The sequence below is a fragment of the Perognathus longimembris genome, chromosome 25 (genome assembly GCF_023159225.1).
Source record: "Perognathus longimembris pacificus isolate PPM17 chromosome 25, ASM2315922v1, whole genome shotgun sequence".
In the NCBI taxonomy this organism is placed as follows: Eukaryota; Metazoa; Chordata; class Mammalia; order Rodentia; family Heteromyidae; genus Perognathus; species Perognathus longimembris.
In genome coordinates, this window is record NC_063185.1 from 4,948,805 (window position 1) to 4,974,776 (window position 25,972).

Sequence of the window (25,972 nt, forward strand, 5' to 3'; positions counted from 1 at the left end):
GGACAATTAAACAGTAGAGACAGGTCCCTGGGTGAGAGCAATTGCCTGGTTTATTTGAGCCTGATTGTTTTTCCCTCTGAGCAGCAAGGCACTGTGCTGCCCCATCCTTCCCCCGGCTGCAAGGGGCTGCTCCCTCATTTCACATTTCTCCTGGCCTGTCCATCTGCTTGGAGAGCCCAGGGCTGAGGACACTGGTTGTAGTTATCCTGACCTTGTCTTCTTTCTTTTCTTTTCTTCCTCTCCTGACCTGTCTCCTGCAGGCATTTGGCTTTATGTCTCGAGTGGCTCTGCAGGCGGAGAGGATGAACCATCACCCGGAATGGTTCAACGTGTACAACAAGGTAACCCAGTCCACATGTGTTCAATGTGTGCAACTAGGTATCCCAGTCCATATGTGTTCAATGTGTGCAACAAGGTATCCCAGTCCGTATGTGTTCAATGTATACAAGGTAGCCCAGTCTGCTCCTGTTGAATGTGTACAACAAGGTAGCCCAGGCTGCTCCTGTTCAATGTGTGCAACAAGGCATCCCACTCCACTCCTGTTCAATGTGTGCAACAGGATAACCCAGTTTGCTTGTGTTCAGTGTGCACAAGATTGCCCCCTCCACGTGTGTTGGACTCTTTCATTATGGACTTTAAGAAACTGTCTTGTTTTTTGCCTTATCTTTATGCAGCTAAATGCCATTGTGTTAAGAAAGTATTCTCCTCCTGGGTTTCAGTAAACCCGCTGCATGTTACTGTGAATTAGTAACAAATTTTAGGACCACTCATGCTCACCTTCTAGAATGAATACCACAAAGTTGGACCGAATTAGGTTTCTAAATTATACTTGGATACAAGCCATTGGGAATTTTTTTTTTTTTTTTTTTTTTTTTTGCCAGTCCTGGGCCTTGGACTCAGGGCCTGAGCACTGTCCCTGGCTTCTTCCTGCTCAAGGCTAGCAGCTACTCTGCCACTTGAGCCACAGCGCCACTTCTGGCCGTTTTCTGTATATGTGGTGCTGGGGAATCGAACCTAGGGCCTCGTGTATCCGAGGCAGGCACTCTTGCCACTAGGCTATATCCCCAGCCCGGGAAAATATTTGAATTGAGAATTATTTCTTGAAGGAAATAGTAGCAAGTAGGACACTATGGCCTCACTAATCTCATGATGTTCATTAAACTCCACAGACACAGGACAGACTACAGAGTTTTAGGGCACCGTGAGAAGCAGCTTATCCTCTGAGTGTGTCTTTGCTTGTGTTCACTTGTTTGGAATGTCTGTCATCTGGATTCTTTGAGGAATTATATTCTCTTTACATGTCCACTTTGAAAAGAAAACACTTTGCCATGTTTGTAATTTTTTTGTTTTTTTTTGGGGGGGGCCAATGCTGGGGCTTGAACTCAGGGCCTGGGCACTGTCTCTGAGCTTCTTTTGCTCAAGCTAGCACTCTACCACTTGAGCCACAGTGTCTCTTCCAGCTTTTTCTGTGATTAATTGGAGATGAGAGTCTCCCAGGCGTTCCTGCCTAGGCTGGTTTCAAACTTGATCCTCAGATCTCAGCCTCCTGAGTAGCTAGGATGACAGGTATGAGCCACTGGCACCTGGCTCATGTTTGTAATTGAAAAAAAATAAAGTATCCTAATATAAGGATGATTTTTTCTTTCCTAATTGATCTCTCTTAGCTTCTAATTATTTTTGTTGTTGTTGTTAAGAGGTAATACTCCTTTTTTTTCTGGCCAGTCCTGGGGCTTGAACTCAGGGCTTAAGCACTGTCCCTGGCTTCTTTTTGCTCAAGGCTAGCACTCTACCACTTGAGCCACAGTGCCACTTCTGGCTTTTTCTGTATATGTGGTGCTAAGGAATTGAACTCAGGGCTTCACATATGCAAGGCAAAGACTCTACCACTAGGCCATATTCCCAGCCCCAAGAAGTAATATTCTATATGAAACGCCCCTTTCCCCTTTCACAGTTGATACTAATAAAACATAACAACAAAGCATCTCAACCTTCTATATCTTCCCCTTCCCTTATTTGGAAATGTGCTTTCCTAACATCGTTGCTAAGATATTATATTTGGTAACTTGGTTTTTCTCAGTGGCCTGAAAATAGTAAGTATAATTAAAACTATTGGAGTTCAAATAGAACTCCATAGCTCCCCCCCCCGCTGCAGACAAGGCTTTGCAACCCTGGCAGCCTGGTTCTCTCATCAAATACAAAAACCTTTTTATCCTGGGTGGCTGCTGGGCCCTGGCATTGACTAGGTTTATTCGTGATATAGTATTTTCTAAATTGGTTAATCCCTCTAGTCTCAAATGTGACTGTTGAATAATCGATTAACTTCTGAACCGCCCAAGGAGAATTCCAGGGTTTTTAAATGTTTTTCCTTTTCTAAGGTCCAGATAACTCTCACCTCCCATGACTGTGGTGGACTGACCAGGAGAGATGTGAAGCTGGCGCAGTTTATTGAGAAAGTAGCTGCTGCCGTGTGACTGCTCCCTTGCATGCGTGCATGGAACCGTGCATGCGCAGTGGCTGTGGAGGGCAGTCACACCAACAGAGATGTTGTAAACTAGTTGGCCTTTTTATGTTTTGTATCACCAGTCCTTAAATACAAAATGATTGAAACCTGAGCCTGATGTATTTTTCATTGTATCTTTTCACATACATACGAAAAACCAACCCAGGTAATTAATGTCTTAGAGAAGTCATATTTTTAAAGATGAGAAATGGGGATAGGGGAATGTTTACACATTTTATAATCCAGAAATTCAAAATCTTGACTTTACAGATGTGTTAGAGAATACGTATTTGTTAGAGAAAGAATCATAATGGGTTTATATAATAGTTCGTATGAAGCTAAAGTTGCTTTGGATTTTAGCTGCTTTTATGGCAGATGTACTTAACTATAATACAGATGTCACAAAATTGAGAAAACTGCCTTGGTTGTGTGTATACATGTGTGGGCAGAACTGGGATTTGAACTCAAGACCTGGTGCTATGGCTTTTTTTTTTTTTTTTTTTTGCTGAAGGCTATGCTATCACTTGAGTCTCACAGACTTTCATGCCAAGCCTGGCTTGGAACTGTGATCCCTCAGCCTCCTGAGTAGCTTAGATTATAGGCATGAGCCACTGGTGTCAGGCTTTTGGTTGTGTTTTGTTGTTGTTTTTGTTAAAGGATAGATAAGGCACAAGCACTGTGCTAGGGAGGAACTGAGGATGTTTTTCATCATTTGCAGGTTGTGACCCCTGAACTGTGAGTCCACAGCTTCAAAGTTTAATGAGGACCATTTTTGTAAGAATCCAGAGAATGTTAGAATCCAGAGAATGATTCTGTTAGAAGCAGCAACGTGGCTCGCCCTGGCCACCCCCACTCCCCATGTGGGAACTAAACATGATATCTGAAGGCAAGTTCCAAATAGCATGTCATGTCTCCTCTTCCCTTCAGGGAAGCTGTGGTTATCGTGTTGTATACACGATGACCACAATGCCATCATCTCCATTCTGAATCTAGAGCAAGCCTCTTCTCTCCCCACTTCTCCACTGACTTAGGTAGAATAGTTTGCCTTCTGGGTTTGTTTGCTCTTTTGTGGTGTCCTTTTGACTTGTTGCATTGGATCCTGGATGCTGTGCCTTCCCCTGGCTTTGATGGTAAGTCTGCGGGACCGTTTGAAGATGGGAAGAACTGTGGGGGAGAAGAGGGGAAGGGAGGGCTGGCAGGTGGCGGCTCTCCTGGGAACATGGTCACCAATTAGTATCCATGTGTGGGTTTGACTCGTCTGTGTTGAAGGTGTTGTTTCCACATTTGTTTTGTTTTGTTTTTTGCCAGTCCTGGGGCTTGAACCCAGGGCCTGAGCACTGTCCCTGACTTCTTTTTGCTCAAGGCTAGCACTCTACCTCTTGAGCCACAGCATCACTTCCGGCTTTTTCTATATATGTGATACTGAGGAATCGAACCCAGGGCTTCATGTATACAAGGCGAGCACTTTACCACTAGGCCATATTCCCAGCTATGTTGAGGGTGTTGTATCTGCTGGAACTCATAAACCTTACTAAGGAGAGGCAAATATTCTTCACCAGGTGCCAGTGGAAACATTCATTGTGGGACAGCTCGACAGACTGGGTCTCCAGACTTGCTTCAAGTAACTGACTTTGCAACTTGACGTCAGAGATGGAGGCCCCTGGGTGCTGGCCTGTTCCCACTCTCTTTGTGATAAAGGTGGTTTCTCTGATGTGGGGAGCTTTGTTTTTACTCCCTTTCCTTCTGAATGATCATTAGAGAGGAATTAAATAGACATGACCTGTGACCCCCCTCGTATGACCTCCACAGATGATAAACCAGGGCCAGCACATTTTCACAATGTCTTCTTCTCAAGTGATGTTAATGGAAGTTCTGGCAGTGATAGTTACTTTCTAACTTGTTAGGATTTAGGAACTCTGGATAAATAAGAATAAGCATGGTTCTTGATGATTTTGCCAGAGGCAGAAAGCAAGGGTTAGTTGATGGCATCTGAGCACTAGCCTGACTTCCATTGGTGTGTGGAGCTACAGTGTGAGCATTGGAACAGTCTGCAGGATTTCTAACCCTGGCCAAAATGACACTGCTGAGCTTTGAGTCCTGTGAGATGCCTCTGCAAACATCAAGACCCATTACAGTGTTTAGCTGTAATGTGTAGCTTGGTGTCTCAACCAGCTACTTGGGACTGTAGAGGCATGACTGGTCAGAAGAGGACTCCCCAAGCTGCCATTTCTGCTGACTCCTGGCATTATAGACATGTACTATGGGCCCAGCTGTGTGCTACTGGAGAAGTGCCCTCCAGGCTGGGCCCGTGTGAGCTGCTGCTGACGGAGCACAGGCGGTCTTTAGGCTTCTCATTCCAGGATGCTCCATGAAGGGTGGAGACATGGATGATGTGACTGGATCCTGGATCCACTTGTTTCCTCTGATTTCCTGTTCCTTGCTTTCGCCCACTCCATATTCTTGCCACCATCCTCGTGAGAAGGATCTGAGGGCAGGCCTGCAGACCAGTGGCCTCTGGAATGCCCAGGCATGACCTCATAAAGCAGAGATTCCCTTTGTGGACCTCCTTCTCTGCTGGCCCCCTGGAATCCAGACACCAAGGAAATCCTGGAGCAGAGATTTCTCAGTCATATGATCAAAGTGAGGCGTAAAGTTTGAACAATGTCCCAGCCTTTTGACAAGGAAGCTAAGAAAGCTGCTTCTAGTTCACTGTTGTATACCGCATCTGAGGCTTTCTATTCAAGATTCAGGAAACTGAAGTAAATCATTCGCTATCTCTGTTGTTAAGAATTGTGCTAAGGAGCTGGGCTCCAGTGGTCACTCCCATAATGGTAGCTACTCAGGAGGCTGAGATTTGAGGATTGTCGTTCAGAGCCAGCCTGGGCAGGGAAGCTCCTGAGACTCTTATCTCTAATCAATCACCAAAAAGCTGGAAGTGGAGCTGTGGCTCAAATAATAACGTGCTAGCCTTGAGCAAAAAAAGCCCAGGGACAGCATCTGTACCCTGAGTTCAAGCTCTAAGACCACACACACACAAAATAAAATAAGGAAGAAAAGAAATATGCTAAGGGCAGTGCCAGGGGGCAGGGCAGCTTTGTGCTGGTCTTTTCCAGATTCGGATCTACTTCTCAGATGTAGGGCATGTCTCTCATGTCTGGTTTCTCTGGTTGGTGAAGTTGACACACTGTTACTGACCTGCAGACTCAATGACTTGTTGAGCCAATGTTTTCTTTTTCTACCACTGTGTTGGAAAATCTGAAGACTGGGTTGGGAAGGTGGCTTAGTGGTAGAGTGCTTGCTTAGCATGCATGAAACCCTGGGTTTGATTCCTCAGCACCACATAAACAGAAAAAGCCGAAAGTGGTGCGGTGAAAACTCAGTGCCCAGGCCCTGAGTTCAAGTCCCAGATCTAGGGAAAAAAATTGAAGATTGAAAAAATTGAAGCCTCTATCTAAAATCAGATAATAAAAGTTATACATTTTGCCAAGTGCCATGGGTTTAGACCTATAAACCTAATGACACCTGAGGCTGAGATCTGAGGTTGCAATTTGGAGCCGGATCGGGAAGACAAATCCAAGAGAATCTTATCTCCAAATCATCAGCCAAAAGCTAGAAATGGAGGAGTGGTTCAAGTGGTAAAGTACCAGCTGTGAGTCAACAAAAAGCTAAGTGAGAGCATCTGAGTTCAAGCTAGTACAGGTACCAAAAATAAAAAGAAAATTTCACATGTTTTTATAAATCATAAAGGTATATGCATTCTAATTTATTTATGTTTTGAGATAGAGGTCTTGCCATGGTTGATCTTGAATGGACTGAAACAATCCTCTTGTTTTTTTTTTCTGGTGCTGGTCCTAGAGCTTAAGCTCTGGGTACTATCCCTGAGCTTTTGTGCTCAAAGATAGTGCTCTACCACTTGAGCCACAGCTTCACTTCCAGCTTTTTCTGTGATTAGCTATAGATAAGAGTCTTACAGACTTTCCTGCCCTAGCTGACTTTTTTTTTTTTGGCCAGTCCTGGGCCTTGGACTCAGGGCCTGAGCACTGTCCCTGGCTTCTTCCCGCTCAAGGCTAGCACTCTGCCACTTGAGCCACAGCGCCACTTCTGGCCGTTTTCTGTATATGTGGTGCTGGGGAATCGAACCTAGGGCCTCGTGTATCCGAGGCAGGCACTCTTGCCACTAGACTATATCCCCAGCCCCCTAGCTGACTTTTGAACCATGATCCTTAGATCTCAGCCTCCCTGAGTAGCTAGGATTACAGGCATGAACCATTGGCTCCTGGCTTGAGATTTTTAAAAAATTGTTTTGATGGTATTGCTGTTTGAACTCAGGACTTTGGCCCCTTGAGTTAGGTTCCTAGCCCTTTGGCTTTTTAGATTATTTTTCAGACTTTTGCCTGGGATGTTTTCAGCCGCATTTGGCATCTGCCTCCCGAATGGCTGGGATTACAGATGAGAACACTGTGTCCAGCTTGTTTTTTTTCTTTTTTTTAATGACATACACAAGTCTACAGACTCACATTTTATTTATTTTGTTTTGTGCTCAGAGAATACCAAACATAATAAAAATATCATAATGGGAGGGAGGGAGGAAAATATCATAATGAAGATGCAAAAGGATAAAGTCAGAAAACCATGAGTAGTGTGACCCTTATCAGAATTCTAGCCCACTTCTATTATGATTATTCTCTTTTAGTAATTGTACAAAGGGGTTTCAGTTCAACATGTCAATTTATGAGTAAATGCAGTATTACCCTTCCATTATTCTCCTCCCCTCTTGGCTTGTTTCTTTTTTCTTCTTCTTCTTCTTCTTTTTTTTGTTGTCAGTTGCAGGGCTTGAACTCAGAGCCTGAGCACACTGTTCCGGAGCTCTTTTTGCTCAAGGCTACAGTGCTACTTTGGATTTTCTCGTAGGTAATTTGAAGTAAGAGTTTAATGGACTTTCCTGCTCAGGCTGGCTTTGAACCATGATCCTCATATTTCAGCCTCCTGAGTAGCTAGGATTACAGGCTTGAGCCACCAGTGCCTGGTCTCAGCTTGATTCTCGAGATAAGATCCTGCTAACTTTTTGCCTGGGCTGGCCTCAAGCCACTTTCTCCATTCTCTGCCTCCAAAGTAACAGGGATTACAAGTGTGTGCCACCACACCTAGCCCATACCTAGCACTCATTGAGATGGTTTTTAGTTGAGGACCTGATACCTTGTTTCGTTTTTGTGTTTTTCTCTTCTCAAACATTTTTCTAAACCATGAGAAAAATGTACATGCATTTTAGTGTTGATATTTTTGTTTTTGCTAGTGCTGAGGCTTGAACTCAGGGCTTGAGCACTGTCCCTGGCTTCTTTTTGCTCAAAGCTAGTACTCTACCACTTGAATCACAGCACCACTCCTGGCTTCTTCTGTGTATGTGGTGCTGAGGAATCGAACGCAGGGCTTCATGCATACTAGGCAAGCACTCTATGGCTAAGCCACATTCTCAGCCCCTACTGTTGATACTTTAAAAAATATTTTCATCTGTACTTAAATTTATTTATGAAGTTGTTGGATGCCTTTATTCTTTTATTATCTTTAATTTCATTTACTTTTTTATTGTCCTTTTTAAGTAGTTGTACAAAGGAGTTCCAGTGTAGCTTATCAATTTGTGTATGATGCACCTTTAAATTTTACTTGAAAATTTTATTTTTTATTAAGTAGTTATACAAAGGGGTTTCAATTTAACATGTCCATCTATGAGCTCAACACATCTTGATCACTATTACCCCTTCCATCATTCTCCCCCACCTCTCCCAACTCCACCCATTCCCTTACGTCACCTGGTTCCATTTTCACTTATGGACATTGAATAGTATGACCACATTTGCCCACCCATCCTCTCTCCAGTCTGCTCTCCCTTCACTTAAGGCTAACTCCTATCAGACAACACAGGTTCCAGCTTCCTGGTATTCATTTCATTAAACTGTTGGTTAATTGTTAAGGAGTTACACCCTGGGAATCCACCCCTGCATATGCCATACTTTAATGGACATGTTTATGTGTAGATGCATATGGCCTTTATATGTTTACATACGTGTTTACAATTTACATCTGGATTTATACAAGTGACAGGAAACTCATGTCCTGTGTCTCTCTGAGCCTGACTCACTTCACTTACAGTGTTGATAGTTCGAGAGGAAGATACCAGTGATTTTTCTTAGATATTTTCATCATGTTCAAGTTCTCACCTTTTTTTTTTTTTGGTTGGTTGTGGTGCTTGAACTCTGGGCCTGGGCACTTTTCATTTCAAGGCTAGCGCTCTACCACTTGAGCCATAGTGCCACTTTCAGTTTTCTGGTGGTTAATTGGACATAACAGTCTCACAGACTTTTCTACCCAGGCTGACTTTAAATCACAGTCCTCAGATCTCAGCCTCCTGAGTAGTTAAGATTACAGGTGTGAGCCACCATTGCCTGGATAAGTTTTCACTTTTTGTGCATGTGTGCCCATACTAGGATTTGAACTCAGGGCCTGGGTGCTATCCTTTAGCCTTTTCAATCAAGGCGATCACTTGAGTTGCACTTCCACTTCATGTTATTAGTTTTTTATACTGGACTGAATATTTAATGGTGTTTACATTGTGTTACTATATTGCCTGGCAATAGTTGTCACTTAATAAGAATTAGTTGACTACACCAAGTGCTAGGGGCTCACATCTGTAACTGGAGCTACTCAGTAGGCTGAGATCTGAGGATCACAGTTTGAAGCCAGCAGAAAAGTCTGTGAGGCTCTTATCTCCATTTAGCCACCAAAAAGCTAGAAGTGGAACTGTGGACTCAAGTGGTAGAGCACTAGCCTTGAGCGCATTGTGGGAATGTAGCTCTCCTATGCTTACCTCATCTCTTCCCCTCACCTTCCCTCAGGAGGCAAGATCTCCAGTGCCGGGCGTTTGTGGAGAAGGTCATAAATAGCAGCATCTTCAGGACAATTATCATCAGCAACATCGCGCTCAATGCCTTTTTCATGGTCTTGTGGACCAATTATGACATAAGATACCGCTTGTTCAGGGTTTTTGAGGTAAGCAGAAAGAGCAGGCTTGGTTTTTTTTTGTGTTTTTTTTTTTTTTTTTTTTTTTTTTGCCAGTCCTGGGCCTTGGACTCAGGGCCTGAGCACTGTCCCTGGCTTCTTTTTGCTCAAGGCTAGCACTCTGCCACTTGAACCACAGCGCCACTTCTGGCCTTTTCTATATATGTGGTGCTGAGGAATCGAACCCAGGGCCTCATGTATATGAGACAAGCACTCTTGCCACTAGGCCATATTCCCAGCCCCAGCAGGCTTGTTTTATTTCTGAAAATGGTATAAGGTTTTGTAAGGCATTTATTTTGAGGCAGTTTTCCATAGAAAACAATTCTAAGGACCTTTAAAATATACTTTGAGCCAGGCACATGCCTGTAATCCTACCTACTGAGAAGGCTGAGATCTGAAGATCTCAATTCAGAGCCAACATGGCAGGAAAGTCTTTGAGATTTATCTCCAATTAACCACCAAAAAATGGAGGGTGGAAGAAACTGCCAATGTCTGGCAATGTAGCTTGTAAGGAAAGGGAAGTTAGCAGATTTTGCTGTGGTAATGCTTTATGCCAAAAAACAATGGAAAGCTGGGGTCGTGACCATAATTGCACACATAAGAGGCTAAGGCAGGAGGTTTGTGAGTTCCAGCCCAGCCTTGGCTACCTAGTGAGACCTGCTTCCAAAATTAAAAAAAAAATAATGATGCAACTTGTTTAAGATACTTCAGCACAGAAAATGTGAGGCAAGAAAATGAGAGCATCAAAAGTGACTGACTGACAGAACAATGGAATAGAACTGAAATTTTAGAAATAAGCTCAAAATAACTATGGTCAGTTGATTTTTGTTGAAGGAGTGTTTCTTTTTTGGGGGAAGGAGGGGGTCTCCTTTTGGTACTGGGGATCGAACCCAGGATGTTACACTTGCAAGGCAAGCACTTTGCCAATGAGCTACCTTCCCAGCCCTTGGTCAGCTGATTTTTGGATAAGGCTGCCAAGGCCTTTGGATGGAAAAAGAAGGGTTCTCCAACCTTCTCCAACCTTCTTCACCTTCTCCATGAGGATATCAAGTTGTCCCAGCAAATTGTGTGAGAACAATCTTATTTACAGGTACAAGAGTAGAGCTGGACCCCTCCCTCACAGCATATACGTAACAGACCCAAAAAGAAAGTTACTAGCTAAGTCCAAGAGCTGAAACTCTTAGAAGAAAACACAGGCACTAATTGTAATCATAATCACCCTGGATTGGATCGATAGGAAACTAAACACATAGGCAAGAAAGAAAAATAGATAAATTAGATTTGTCAAAATTAAAATAATTTGTCTCATCCAAGAACACTACTATTGCCAGCTATCAGTAGCTCATGCCTGTAATCCTAGCTACTCAGGAGGCTGAGATATGAGGACCAAGGTTCAAAGCTAGCCCAGGCAGGAAAGCTCCAGGAACCTTTATTTCCAATTAAACACCAAAAAGCTGGAAATGGAGATCTGGCCTCAGTGAGAGAGCATTAGCCTTGAGCAATAAAGCACAGGTACAGTGCCAAGCCTTGAGTTCAAGCCCCAGGACAGGCAAAAAAAAAAAGAAAATACATAACAACTCCCAGGTGGGCACTGATGGCTCACACCTGTAATCCTTGCTACTCAGGAGGCTGAGATCTGAGGATCCTGGTTGAAAGCCAGCCCAAGCACTGTGGCTCAAAGTGGTAAAGTGCTAGCCCTGAGCAATAAGAGTTGAGGGACAGTGCTAGGCCCTGAGTTCAAACCCTACCACCACCACCAACAAAAAGAACCACAGCAAAACAAGCTACATCAAAAAGGAGTAAAGAACTTGAAATGATATTTCTCCAGAGCTATTACAAATGGCTAATAAGCATATGAAAAGATTGTCAACATTACTAGTTCTTTAGGAAATGTGAATTAAAAACACAGTGATGATACCACTCCTAGGCATCTATCCTGAACAACAGGAACCAGGATATGACAAGGACACCTGCACCTCCATGTTCATTGCTGCACTGTTCACAATAGCCAAGATATGGAAACAACCCAGATGCCCCACTACAGATGAATGGATTAAAAAAATGTGGTACCTATATACAATGGAATTCTACACTGCCATTAGAAAAGACAATAATGGCATTCACTGGAAAATGGTTGGAACTAGGACAAATCATGTTGAGTGAGACAAGCCAAGAACGGAGAGACAAACAGCTTATGGTCTCCCTGATATGCGGGTGTTAGAATTAAAATGCAAAGAGATAGAATGAAGTAAACAGCTCTCAAGATAGCAAGATACAGTAAAAAAAAAAAAAAGAGGACACAGAATGAGTGGAAAGTATGTGAGAATAGTAATAATAATATAGCAGAGGGGACCATTGCTACATTGGACACTGATAAAAGGGAACTAAGCAACTCAGGAGTGGGAATGGGAAGGAAGGAATGAGTGAAGGAGACAAAAGATATTGCTAAACAAAAGGAATGCAATGTACATATCATCCAAAATAGAGAGAATGATTTTATTGTTGAAGTTCATAGACTTCATAAGCTATGTAGAGTAGAATGACAATTTTCATCATTGTGAAAGTTAAAATGTATAGTATGAAATATATGTAATAATCTAAGCCCAATTAAAACTGATTGAGGGAATAAAAAAATAAATGGGAGAGAATGAGGGAACAGTTGACACTGTATGAAAGGAAACATACTTGTTACCTGATGCATGTAAATGTAACCCCTCTGTATATCACCTATATAATAATAATACTTAAGTAAAATTTTAAAAACCCACAATGATAAACCAGGCCTTATCATTCTCTATACTCTGGAGGCTGAGACATGAAACATCACAATTAAAAAAGCCAGCACAGGCTGGCTTATTTCCAACTAACCAATGACTAAACCAGAAATGATGGTATGGCTCAAATGGTAGTGCACCACCCTTGTGTGGAAGAAGCTAAGGGATAGCACTCAGGCCCTGAATTCAAGCCCCAGTACTAGTACAACAAAACAAGACACAATGATGCCCAATATCTTACCCAGTAGGATGACTATTTGTCATAGTTTTATAAACAAACCTTTGGGTTTTTGTTTGTTTGTTTTTTGCCAGTCCTGGGCCTTGGACTCAGGGCCTGAGCACTGTCCCTGGCTTCTTTTTGCTCAAGGCTAGCACTCTGCCACTTGAACCACAGCGCCACTTCTGGCCGTTTTCTATATATGTGGTGCTGGGGAATTGAACCCAGGGCTTCAAGTATATGAGGCAAGCACTCTTACCACTAGGCCATATTCCCAGCCCATAAACCTTTGTGAACACGGAAAAGTCAGAACCCTTGTGTGTTGTTTGTAAGAACATTGCCATGGGCAAAAGTTTAGCAGTTGCTTCCGGGGTTGAGCAAGTATATGATTTAGTCATTCTGCTTCTATGTACATGGTCAAAGTAACAGAAAGCAGGAATCGAACAGATGTTTGTACATCAGTGCTTACATCCATTTTATTTACAACAGGCAAAAGGTTAGAGCCACCCAGATTCCCACAAACGTATTAATGGATAAACAAAAATAATTTGTGCATACAATGGAATATTATATGGCTTTAAAAATTAATGGAATTTGGATGAGCTACAATGTGGATGAACATTAAAAACTTACCCCTAAGTGGAATAAGCCAGACACAAAAGGACAAATACTCTATGATTACACTTATCTGAAGCACCTAGAATGGGCAACTTCATAGCACAACAGTTTGCCAAAGACTTGAGGGAAAGGGAATTTTACTGAGTGCAAAGTTTCTGATTGGCATAGAGAAGTCACCTGGAAATGGTGCTGATGGTTGCATGATACTGAATACACAATGCCACTTCAAATACTTAAAAGGGTAAATTCTATTTTATGTATGTATCTATTCTCCACAATAAAAAACAAAAGGCACTGGTGGCTTATGCCTATAATCCTAGCTACTCAGGAAGCCAAGATCTGAGGATCATGGTTCAAAGCTAACCCTGGCAGGAAATTCTATGAGACTCTGATTTCCATTAAATTATTTTTAAAAAGCAAAACAACTAGAAATAGAGCTGTGGCTCAAGTGGAAGAGTGCTAGCCTAGAGCAAAAGAAGCCCAGGGACAGCATCCAGGCCCTGAGTTCAAGCCAAAACAGATAAAAAACAAACAAGAAAATATCAACAAAGTCAAAAGTTAGATCTAGTCACAAAATAAGAAACTTCCTAGAACAATCAATCAAAATAAGTAGAAGACCTGGATCATATTAGGAATTAGAAAAGGTAAGTACATATACAGTGTACATATTATCTATCTATCTCTATATACACACGTACATATATATGTGTGTATAATAATGTACATATATAACTAACAATATCTATAAATTTGAAAAGCTAGCTGAAACAATCTTGCAGGAAAAAAACCCTCCAATAAACTACAACTCATTAATTGAGCAGCTTAAGATTTCTAGCCCCCTCTCTGACCCAAAACAGAAGGAACAGCTTCAATCTAGCCTGCAGTGGCTGGCTTCACATGCATGAAAGACAGGGTGCTCTATCTACAAAGCCAGTGCGGTGCCTGTCCCACACAGACAGACAAGCCATGCCATGAAGCTACCTTAGCCAGCAGGCCAAGAGTAGCCAATGGCAGTCTAAGAGAGGAACATTACACCCCCCTGACTAAGACCTCCAAGCTCAGACATACTGCGTCTGAAACTCTCAGGTCTTCCTGCCTCTCTGTCCTGGAGGCCCTCAACCAGCCCCATCTTATTGCCGCACATCCTGTGCAGAGCCTGACCTCTCTCCTCCAGGACAGCCCTTGTACCCCTCAATTCCGTCCTCCCTCGATTCTTACCTGGGTGGCCTTTCCCCCCTTGCTATACCTCCCAGGTGATCTTCTTGCCAGCCACCCCACAGCCCTGTCACCAACTCAAATCTCTTTAAAATGAGCATCCTTTTGTATCCCTCCCCTCTTGAAACCTCCCACAGTGGAGATGATGGTGGTCAGGCCTCCCAGGCCCAGGCAGCTCATCCACCTCCATTTCCTCTCGCCCTGTCTCGGGGCTGGCTGAACTGTCCTTGCTGCTCTTTATCTCCTTTCCCCATGGTCCCTATGGGGCTTCGGTACCCATCATTCCTGCTTCCTCCCTCCAATTGCTGAAAACCCTGCAGTGTTCATTGGACTCAAAGCCCAGAGAAACCAAGGGCTTCTGTGACTTTCTTTTCTTTTTCTTTGTCGTCATGGGGGCTTGAACTTAGGGCCTGGGCACTGTTCCTAAGCTGCTTTGCTTAAGGCTAGTGTTCTGCCACTTTGAGCCACAGTGCCACTTCTGGTTTTTAGGTGGTTTATTGGAACTGCGAGCCTCCGATCTCAGCTTCTTGAGTAGCAAGGACTACAGGCATGAGCCACCAGCGCCCAGCCACTGACCACCTTTTCTGAAACTCCTTCCTTACTTTCCCTGCCTTATTTTCCTTCCTACCTGAATGGTATCTTTCCTGTGTATCTGAGCATTACTGGCTTCCCTGACAGGCTGTAAGATTCCAAGGGGTGGGGCTGGGGAGGGGACACTTCTATGGTACCCATTAATTTCCTAGTGCCTGGAATGGCTTGTTTTGCACATGGAACTTAACATTTCTATCTTGAATGATGAAAGGAATACTAAGAGAATCCTGGATGATGGTCAAGATGACAAATTCATTTAAGGTTGGGTGTGATGGTGACATCTATAGTACCACCTACTCAGGAGGTAGAGGTGAGAGGCTCAGTCTGAGGCTGGCCCTAGCAAAAGCCTGAGACCTTATCTACAAGTAAAAGGACAATCGATCAAAATGCACTGTAGTTATAAACTGAATTGTTGAATGGTAATCTCTCTGTGCAACGACTTAAAGATAATAAAGTTATGATTGAAAATAGATATATATGGACTGAGGCTTGGCTCAGGTGGTAGAGCATGAGGTCCTGAGTTCAATACAAAAAAAGAAAGGGAAGAAAGGGATGGAAGGAGAGAAGGAAAGAGAAAGGAAAGGAGGGAGGGGGAAAAAAAGAAAAATATATCAAGTCAATTTATTAAATTTTTTTCTTTTTTTTTCTCATCCTGGGGCTTGAACTCAGGGCCTAGGCTCTGTCCCTGAGCCTCTTTGTGCTCAAGGCTAGCACTCTCCCACTTGAGCCACTGCACCACTTCTGAGGCTCAAACTCAGGGCCTGGGTGCTGTCCTTGATCTTTTTTGGTGCAAGACTAGTACTCTATCACTTGAGCCACAGCTCTACTTCCAGCTTTTCAGTGGTTAGTTGGAGATAAGAGTTTCACAGACTTTCCTTTGGGGACTGGATTTGAATGGTGACCTTGAGATCTCAGCCTCCTGAGTAGCTAGGATTACAGGTGTGAGCTACCAGCACCTACTCCCATTTACCTCTTTAAATTAAAAAAAATATTATTATAAAGGTTATGTACAGAGGTGTTACCATTATATAAGTCAGGTAGAGTATGTTTCTTTTTGGACAGTGTCACTCCTTTCCTCACTCTCAGTTCCCCCCACCCCATCCCCACCCACAAGGTGTATAGTTCATTTTCAACATACTGTCCAGTAAGTATCACTGCTGCATTTGTTCACTCTTTGTTCACACATTTGTTCATCCATTTACCTTTTAAGAGGCAAACTTCCATAAAATTAAAAGTGGGGGCACAAATACTCAACAGATCACACAGCCATGTAAATACCACTGACCGTTAAAGACTGATAAATTCTCGTTGACTAAACTGTAATAAAGCACAAAAAGAAATTTTAAAATTTTGTTTAAGTGTGTGTGTGTGTGTGTGTGTGTGTGCTGGTCCTGGGGCTTGAACTCAGAACCTGGCACTGTTCCTGAGTTTTTCTGCTCACAGTTAGCACTCTACCTCTTGAGCCACAGCTCCACTTCCTGGTTTTTGGTAGTTAATTAGAGCTATGAGTCTCACTGACTTTCCTCCCTGGGCTGGCTTTGAACCATAATTCTCAGATCTCAGCCTCCTGAGTAGTTGGGATTATAGGCATGAGCCACCAGAGCCCAGCTTTATAACTGAGTATATGTGTGTGTGCACGTGCAAGCGCCAATACTAGGACTTGAACTCAGGGCCTCTCAGTTTTACTTGGCTTTTTCACTTAAGGCTAGTGCTCTACCACTTGAGTCACACACCCACCCATCCATCCATCTACCCATCCATCATCGATTCATCCATCCAACCACCTACCCACCCACTCATCCATCCATCCAACCACCTACCCACCCACCCATCTACCCATCCATCCATTCATTTATCCATTCAAAGTAGCTGGGATCCAGCCTAGCCCCAGGCTTGGTGCCAGGAATAGGAAAGTCACCAGAGGAGAAGAGAGTGACACACTAAGAGGCCCAGGGCAGGGATGGAGAGGTTCACTTCACAGGGCTCTGAGTTTGGTTGGATCTCTCCAACCCCTGCCTCCCCTGCAGATCTCAGAAATCATCTTTGTGTCCATCTGCACCTCGGAGTTCTGCATGAAGGTCTACGTGGACCCCATCCTGTACTGGCAGGATGGTTACAACCTGCTGGATATAGTCATCATCATCATCATCTTCATCCCGTACCTGCTCCGCAAGGTCAAGGGCAAACACTACGCCTACCTCAACGTGGCTGACGGCATACAGTCCCTGCGCATTCTCAAGCTCATCCCTTATAGCAGAGGCATCAGGGTGAGTGTGCAGAGCCCGAGGGCAGAGGCCATGGAAGGGGCCCACCAGCTCCTGAGGAAATTACCATCTGACTGCTGGCTCCCTATTCCTGTGTGGCAGGTTGTGCATCACCAGTATCATCTCAATTAATCTGAAAACAATGCTAAGATAGTTGTTGGTAGCTCCATTTTACAGATGAACACACTGAAGCACAAGACCATTCAGCAGTTAAATGTCAGGGTCAGCTGGTAGTTGAAAAGGTTTGAAAAGTACTTCAGACGGCAGAGGTGATCTGACTCCCCTGTGCTGAGGAGTAGCTGGCTCCCACCTCCCTCCTCTGCCTCCTCCTTTTCTCTCCTCCTGTTCCTCCTTTTCCTTCTTTTGTAGCTTCCATGTATTTTGCTTCTATAGCATCATTATTTTTGTTACCTTTTAGTAGTTATACAAGAGGGTTTTCATATGTGCCAAGTTTAGGAGTACAAAGCATCTTGATCAGTGTTAGCCCTTCCATCGCTTTCTCCTGTTCTCCCCCCAACCCTGCCCACCATGACTGACTTTCTGATGGGACAGATGACTTGTCTTACAGACCTGGAACTCTCCAGGCTTCGACCACACAGCTTGCTTCCCCCATTGACTAGAACATTTTGGTGGTTGTTGTTTTTAATTGGTCTTGGGGCTTGAACTCAGAGCCTATGTACTGTCACTGAGCTCTTTTTTACTGGAGGCTGGCACTCTCCCACTTTGAGCCACAGCACCACTTCTGTTTCCTGGTGGTTCATTGGAGATAAGAGTCTCAGTGACTTTCCTGCCCGGGCTGGCTTTGAACCATAATCCTTAGATCTCAGCCTCCTGAGTTGCTTGCTAGGATTACAGGCATGAGCCACCAGTGCCTGGCTTGGCTAAAAGTTTGTTGTCCCTCTCCTCCCCTCTCCTCTCCTTCCCTCTCCTCTTCTTCCCTCTCCTTCCCTCCCCCCTTCCATCTCTTTTCTATTTATTTTCAGTTTCTGGGGCATTGCCATCTTTTCAATATTAAAAAAAAAGCAAAAAATAAAAATGGTAAATAAAAGCAAGTTGAACATAAAACAAATCTGAAGTGTAGATAAGACAAAGCAAAGGGTCAACGTTGAAAAAGGCAATAGTGAAGAAATGGTACCTTCCCCTTCCCCCCTAAAAATGATGATGGCAGCTGTGTTGTTGCCCCCCACTCCACCCTGGGGTGACCCAGGGATTCCTTGTGCTATCTCCCTTAACTGCACGCCACTCTGCAAACACTGTCCCACTGAGTTCTCCTGGGGTGCTGAGGTGGGGGTTGCCCAGCCTTTCCTTGACCCAGAAGGTTCCAGAACAAGCCTTAACCTCTGCCAGGTCCGCAGACACATCCTAGTTTGTGGTGAGTGTGCAGGGGGCTGCAGCCCTGGAGGAAGGGGCTGGTCTGGGCCCCGTGTCCAGGGAGTGTGTTGCTCATCCTTTGTGAGTGTGACACAGCGCCCCCTGCCACAAGCCTCCTGTTACTCCTTCCTTGCTCTGTGTGTGTGTGTGTGTGTGTGTGTGTGTGTGTGTGTGTGTGTGTGTGTGTTCAGTCTCCCTTCCTCTTTCTTCCCTGGCCAGCCTGAGGCTCTTCCTGGCTCTTTTCTAGCTCAGTTTCTTCCTTCTGTTGGCAGGAAGTAGCTTGTACAAGGTGGCCAGCTGCCTCCTTGTCACTAAGTCCAGTGTTCATTTCCCTTGGTTCCCTGCTTTCTGCGTCTCCTGCTCTACCTCTCCGGTGTGTTCTTTTTCTTGGCCTTTTTTAGTGCCCTTGGCACTGTTATGCCCTCTGTGTATTCTCTCCGGGCCATCTTTTCTGCTTCTTAGGACATTCCCCATCCCTGTCTGCTCCCAGCGTTCTGATGTGGGGTATCCCAGCCTTATGGGACTGCTTGACTCCTCTCAAATCTTAAGGCATGGCCTCCAAAGTGATCACTGACCCCTCTGTGTCTTTTCATCCCTGCTACCTGCAGCCTTTGTCAGGATTCTGCGATGGTCTCCCATGCCTCTGAGCCTGGCAGAAGCAGCATCGCTTCCCTCTGTTTCTGGGGGTGGGGACTTCTCAAGGCAGATCAAGTCATAGTCTCCTTTTCTCCAGCCCTCCCCCAACCTTGTTGGGAGGGGAGGGACAGATGAGCCCTACTGGAAGGAGGGGAGATGAATAGCTGAGGTGCTGGGCATCATAGCTGGCATCAGTAGGAACAGGAGTAAGGAAGGTAGATAGAAAACCAAGCTGGAGCCTGTCATCCTAGCTACTCAGGAGCCTCAGGTCTGAGGATCACGGTTCAAAGCCAGTCTGGGCATGAAAGCACATGAGACCATTATCTCCAGTGAACCACCAGAAAGCCAGAAGTGGAGCTGTGGTTCAAGTGGCAGAGTGCTAACTTTGAGTAAAAAAGCTCAGGGACAGTGCCAGGCCTAGAGTTCAATCCCCAGGATTGAACAAGTATGCACACACACACAAACACACATACACACACATACACATACACACGCTTAGATGGATCGGTTGCTTAATCACTTGATCAATGGATAGATAGGTGGATAGGGAGTCCCTACTTTCTACAAGACTCCAGGACTCAGAGGCTGCATACCCTGCTCCCCGGGACTCAGCCGGCCATGTAGAGGGAGGTAAGACAGTTGCCCATTTTGTAGTGGGGAAGGTTGAGGTCACAAACCCAGGACCTGCCAGTGAAGGTGAGGCCCAGAAATACTGGAGCTGTATTCCTCGGAGCCCTCTCCATCGTCAACACAGGGTGCTTCCCAAACCCTGTGCCTGGGGTGGAGTGTCCGGGCCGACCCTCAGCAGAGAAGCAGGAGCCAGCTGGTCCTGGGATGACCACAGGGGCCGGTGGGACAGTCTGTGGTACTGACCCAGGGGGCCACCCCAGACCTGGCACTGTGTGCTCACAGGCACCCAAGGGAAGATGCCAATGTGGGACAGCTGCAGTCTCCAGTATTCATTCACTCATTCATTCATTCAGCCAGCACTCATTTGCAATCTCCCATGCCACCAAGTATTGCTCCAGGCTAAGGATAGCTATGTACCACCGGCCCTCTGAGCTGTCTTAGCCAAACTGCATGTACCTGACGACTGTGTCCCCTTCCACACAGACCCTCATCACGGCCGTGGGACAGACTGTCTACACTGTGGCCTCGGTGCTCACCCTGCTCTTCATCCTCATGTACATCTTCTCCATCCTGGGCTTCTGCCTGTTTGGAATCTCTGAGAGGGGTGACATGGACAACTGGGGGAATCTGGCCGTGGCTTTCTTCACCCTCTTCAGCTTGGCCACGGTACTGTGGAGGAGCAGGGATTGGGGCAGGGCCCAGGAGCAGGGACTGCCTGGGGCGTGTGTGTGTGTGTGTGTGTGTGTGTGTGTGTGTGTGTGTGTGTGTGATGGTACAAACACCGGGGGCTGCATGGCGGGGGTAGGGCCCTCCCCAGGGTCAGGCACTCTGCTGGTACTGGGGACACTGAGGACTGGCACCCCAGGATCTGGCAGGCCCCAGTGCTCTGAGGAGAGATACAGCGCTGTGTCTGATCTTGGGACTTCTTAGGTCATTTCCGCATTTGGCATCAGGTCCTAAGACTTCTCAAGTGATGCTTCATTTGGATTAAGTTATAAGTGAGATCCATATTACAAAGCCTTTTTGAAATTGGGCTTTCACAAATCCATCCAGAATAAGCATATAGAGCCTGAGTCCTGAAGTCTATGCTCCATTGGAGTCAGAAAGAATGGATATTTTGTTGTTTCCTTCCTTCCTTCCTTCCTTCCTTCCTTCCTTCCTTCCTTCCTTCCTTCCTTCCTTCCTTTTTTCCTCCTTTCTTCCTTCCTTCCTTCCTTCCTTTTTTCCTTCCTTCCTTCCTTTTTTCCTTCCTTCCTTCCTTCCTTCCTTCCTTCCTTCCTTCCTTCCTTCCTTCCTTCCTTCCTTCCTTCCTTCCTTTTTTCCTTCCTTCCTTTTTTCTTCTTCCTGATTTTGAGGCTTGAATTCAGGTCCCAGGCACTGTCCTTGAGCCTCTTTGTGCTCAAGGCTAGTGAGCTACCACCACTTGAGCCACAACTCCACTTCCAGATTTTTCTGAGTAGTTTATTGGAAGATTAGAGTCTCACAGACCTTCCTGCCTAGGCTGGCTTGAACCACGATCCTCAGATCTCAGCCTTCTGAGTAGGTAGGATGACAGGCATAAGCCACTGGTGTATAGCTGCTGCTGCTGCTGCTGCTCCTGCTCCTCCTTTTCTGATGCTTTCACTCAATAGCTGATGTTCTACCTCCTGAGCCACACCTCCAACCCCATTTGTTGTTTTGTTTATTTCTTTTCCAAGGTGGGCCTGGTGAAGGCACTGTGGAGGCCTGGGGGGGGCATGCTGGATACTGGCACCTACCCCTGGCCTCTGGGCAGGGAGGTGTTGAGCAGGTATGGTAGTGCTGGTAGCTCCTCGTCAGTCCCCTGCTGCACTCCCACGGCATGGGTGAGACTGAGGTGCTACTGTACAGGGCCTTGACACTCAACATACCTGCTCGGCCTGAGCAGGTCGATGGATGGACAAACCTGCAGGAAGAGTTGGACAACCGGAACTTCCTGCTGAGCCGAGTCTTCACCATCACCTTCATCCTGCTGGCCTCCTTCATCTTCCTCAACATGTTTGTGGGGGTGATGATCATGCACACAGAGGTGAGGCTGTGCTTCCGGGGAGCCCGTGGGGGAGGGGTCAGGCCAGGAGTGACGACGGGGTGGGGGGGGCGGTGGGCTAGTGGGGGAGAGAGGAGAGCTCAAGTTTCCAGGAACAACCCGCCTGTCTCCTGATGAGACATGAAGGTGGACAAAAATGGGTCCCTTGATGGATGCTGACGGCTCATGCCTGTAATCCCAGCTACTCAGGAGGCTGAGATCTGAGGATCATGGTTCAAAGACGGCCAGGGCAGGAAAGTCCATGAGACTCTTCATCTCCAATGAGCCACCAGAAAACCGGAAGTGTAGCTGTGGCTCAAACCATAGAGTGCCAGCCTTGAGTGATAAAGCTAAGGGAAAGTTCAGGGTCCTAAGTTCAAATCCCAGTATTGGCACACACACACACACACACACACACACACACACACACACACACACACACATATCACTAGATGGGTCCTTCCCACACCCATGGCCCCTTTCTCTAAACCTCTGCCTCTGCTTGAAGAATAGTGAAGCTTGGGAAGTCAGCATAGCCATCACTGGCAGCTTGCATCGGGGTTGTACATGAATGCTCCTCCCTGAGGAGCAGGGCAGGCTAGGCGAGGAGAGAGACTGCTGCCCCTCACCGCTAGCCTCTGACTCTCTAGGACTCCATCAAAAAGTTTAAGCGTGAGATCAAGATTGAGCGGCACGTGACCATGATGGAGGAGAAGCAGGTGATCCTGAGGCGGCAGCAAGAGAAGGTCAATAAACTGATGCAGACCCAGGTGAGTCACCCACAGGGGAGGAGGGACACGCAGTGGCTGAGGAAATGGCCAGGAAGGGGCCTGGGAGGCTATGCAGAGTACAGGGGGCTCAGGCATGGGTGGCTCTAGTATAGCAGGTGCCTCCCCTTTGTATTTTCCAGAGCCACACTTTGCTTTCTGTAGTTCTGTGTTTCTTGGAGCTACGATTGGGGTGTCAAATGTGGTCACTATACTGCCCTCTCCTTTGTGCATATAACTCTACTGCAAGCACTGTTTTTTTTGGGGGGGGGCAGTCCTGGGCCTTAAACTCATGGCCTGGGGTATTGTCCCTAAGCTTTTGTATTTAAGGCTGGTGCTTTGCCACGTGAGCCACAGTTCCATTCCTGGATTTTTTGGTAGTTACTTGCAGATAAGAATCTTTGAGTCTTTCCTGTCCAGGCTGGCTACCAACTGTGCTCCTCAGATCTCGGCCTCCTGAGTACCTAGGATGAAAGGTGTGAGCCACCAGTGCCAGGCTACAGGGCCTTTTGGGGCCCTGCGCTGGAGCTGCTTGGAGCTCACCTGGTTCCAGTCAGTGTGTCACTTAACTTCAGCTTCCCTCCTGTTCAAAACCAAGAGCAGGAGTGACCACAGTGAGCTCGAAGGACACATTCCTATGGCCTGAGTCCTCTTGGTCCAGCTGTGGCTGCCCTGCCCTGTGAGAGCAGCCCTCCTCTGCCTCTCGGAGGTGGAGACCACACCAGGGGCTGTATGGGGCTGGAGGAGGCTCTCATGGATGCCGCAGTGTCCCCCTGGCCTGAACGCTGGCTCCAGATGCTGCCTCATCCATGAGGGGCTAGGCTCAGAAGGGTTAGGATAAACTTCTAGGGTGCATTGTGGAGGATCCCAGATCTCTGGGCACCTTAGCCTTCGTGTGTGTGTGTGTGTGTGTGTGTGTGTGTGTGTGTGTGTGTGTGTGTGTGTGTCCTGGGTTTTCTTGCCCTGGCTGGCTTTGAACCTCGATCCTCTAGACCTCAGCCTCCTGAGTAGCTAGGGTGACAGGTGTGAGGTGCCAGCACCCAGCTCACTGTCTCCCTTTGTCTTGTGCTTCTCATGCTTCTCTTCCTTCTCTTAGAAAGGCACTGACAAGAGTTTTCGTGACTTGGTGGAGAGCTTCAAGAAGACACTGCGGCACACAGACCCCATGGTCCTGGATGACTTCGGCACTAGTTTGCCCTTCATTGACATCTACCTGTCCACACTGGACAACCAGGACACCACTGTCAACAAGTCAGTCCCTAGGGCTGGGGGGCGTGGCTCAAGTGGTAGAGCACCTGCCTAGCAAGTTTGAGGCCCTGGGTTCAGACCCCAGTACTGTGAAAAAAATACAAGTGTCAGCCCCAGCCTTTCCAGATTCCCCAGGACTTCAAGGTTGGGGTTGTGTGTAGGGCCCCTCCAGAAGACAAGAGGTTTGATGACTGAGGCTCAGGGTAGCTGGGGGAACTAGGGGCTGTGTGCTGGGCAGGTAGACCTATGCTGGGACGTCTCTCCCTGCATCTCCCTACTTTTCCCCATTCTCAGGGGGCAGAGAGGGGGTTCTGGCTGGTAAGTGAGGAGCCCCAGCCTGGCTCTGCCACTGTCTTCCTATGTGACCTTGGACTAGTCTTAGCCCTTTTCTCAACCTGTCCTATGACAGCCACCAGGTTGATTCCATGACAGTGACAGATGTGAGGCCCAGGGCCTGGCCCAGGGCTTACATTCTGTGTGAGCTAGCTGGGGTTTTGGCAGGGCATTATGGAGTGGAAAAGATGTACAGGCCCAGCAGAAAGGCTGCGGGGGCCAGGGAGCCACTGTGGGCACCGTGGGCACTTTCTTAATGTGAGAGCCCCTTGTAGAGCTCTGGGGACTGGAGAAATTAAAGAAAGAGGGAAGCAGGGAAGGCCCGCTTTTGTCTTCTGAGTGGACCTGGCTCTGTCTGTCACACTACACAGTTTCTACTTTCAGAGCCCAGGGCTTTATTGCCAACCTGATGCATGGGTTAAAGTGGATACTGAGCCCCCTGCCTCCTGCAAAGTGCCAGTCCACCTCCTCTGACTTGAAAGACCTTGCTCGCTCGCTCGCTCGCTCGAATCCGACCCTACACCTGCAGGGTGTTTGTGTGGTCCTGGAGCCTGCCCCATCCTCAGGTGCCCTCTCTTGTGTCACCCTCCAGGCTTCAAGAGCTGTACTATGAGATCGTGAATGTGCTGGCCCTGATGCTTGAGGACTTGCCCGAGGAGAAGCTCTCTGAGATATTAGAAATGGTGGACTAGAAGTCCATCCCCCGCCATGACAGCCCCATTAAAACACAGGTTTTCACAGCTGGCCTCTGGAGACTTGCTTTGATGTGGGGGCTTCCCTGCCTGTGGGAACTGTGGGTGACTATGAAGTCTGACCCAGAGTCTCCGGATCCAATCACGAGGATCTACTGGGCTCCAAGGAAGCTGCTGGAGAGCCTCAAGCTGAGGACCATCGCCAGCACCACTTCCAAGTCCCACTGTATGCCGGGGACTCACACCTGCCACCCTAGCTACTCAGGAGGCTTATGTCTGAGGATAGTGGTTCGAAGCCAGCCCAGGCAGGAAAGTCCATGAGACTCTTATCCCCAATGAACCACCAGAAGGCAGGAAGCAGAGCTGAGGCTCAAGTGTACAGTGCTAGCCTTAAGCAAAATATCTCAGTGCCCAGGCCCTAAACTCAAGCTCCAGGCCCATGAGGTAGGGGACTCTGGGATCTGACCGTGTGAGCACCCCATGCCTGGCAGAGCCACAGCTCTCCACACACCCACTGCTGTGAGGATCCCTCTCTTTGGAAGTCTGATCTTATTTCTCCTCGGCTCATGCCCAGGGTGCAGCCGGGGCTGGCAGTGTTCAGTGGTGGGTACAGACTTCCATCTGGGGGCCTGGGGCAACAGTAATGCCAGGCTGCCCTGTACAGAGGCTTGGAGCTGGCACAGCGGCAGGGCTTCACACTGCACGCCACCTGGGCCTAGGACCGGGACCCTTCCCCTCAATGGTGGCCTTTCCCACATCCTTCCTGGACAGATGTCTACCAGAAATGCCAAGGCCCCGGACACCAATCTGACACAGCCAAATAGAGGCAATCGAAGGTTCCAGCAGGTCTAGGATGGCTGGCACCCTTGCCAGCTGGGTGTGGGGACTTGGGCAGGCCTGGCCCTGGGAGGCAGCCATTTTCCCCCAAGAAGATGACAGTTTGCATGCAGAGGTGCTCAAGTGTTTCCATCAGCAAGGGGTGTGGGGGTTTCCATGTTCAGGGCCATGGTGAAAATGGT

At 46.7% G+C, this 25,972-nt stretch overlaps 2 protein-coding genes across 2 annotated transcripts in view; both read left to right on the forward strand.

Moving 5' to 3' along the window:
• Positions 1–2,612, forward strand: part of Pcbd2 (pterin-4 alpha-carbinolamine dehydratase 2) — a 47,577-nt gene extending 44,965 nt beyond the window's left edge. The window contains exons 3-4 of the mRNA XM_048334403.1: positions 261–341; positions 2,376–2,612. Of these exons, the coding sequence (XP_048190360.1) occupies positions 261–341; positions 2,376–2,471 (177 nt within the window). The 3' untranslated portion in view covers positions 2,472–2,612. The remainder of the gene's footprint in view (positions 1–260; positions 342–2,375) is intronic.
• Positions 2,613–4,436: 1,824 nt separating this feature from the next.
• Positions 4,437–24,953, forward strand: Catsper3 (cation channel sperm associated 3). The gene is made up of 8 exons (XM_048333869.1): positions 4,437–4,474; positions 9,391–9,544; positions 16,996–17,235; positions 20,353–20,535; positions 21,776–21,916; positions 22,564–22,683; positions 23,777–23,931; positions 24,854–24,953. The coding sequence occupies exons 1-8, from the start codon at positions 4,437–4,439 to the stop codon at positions 24,951–24,953; spliced, it is 1,131 nt and encodes a 376-aa protein (XP_048189826.1).
• Positions 24,954–25,972: the final 1,019 nt, after the last annotated feature.

Bases quoted from the DNA above. Each gene is read 5' to 3' on its own strand.
- Catsper3 (XM_048333869.1), top strand. From the start codon at position 4,437: ATGGTTCTTGATGATTTTGCCAGAGGCAGAAAGCAAGG. The intron at 17,236-20,352 runs GTGAGTGTGCAG...CCTTCCACACAG, and splicing joins CTTATAGCAGAGGCATCAGG to ACCCTCATCACGGCCGTGGG. The intron at 20,536-21,775 runs GTACTGTGGAGG...CGGCCTGAGCAG, and splicing joins CCCTCTTCAGCTTGGCCACG to GTCGATGGATGGACAAACCT.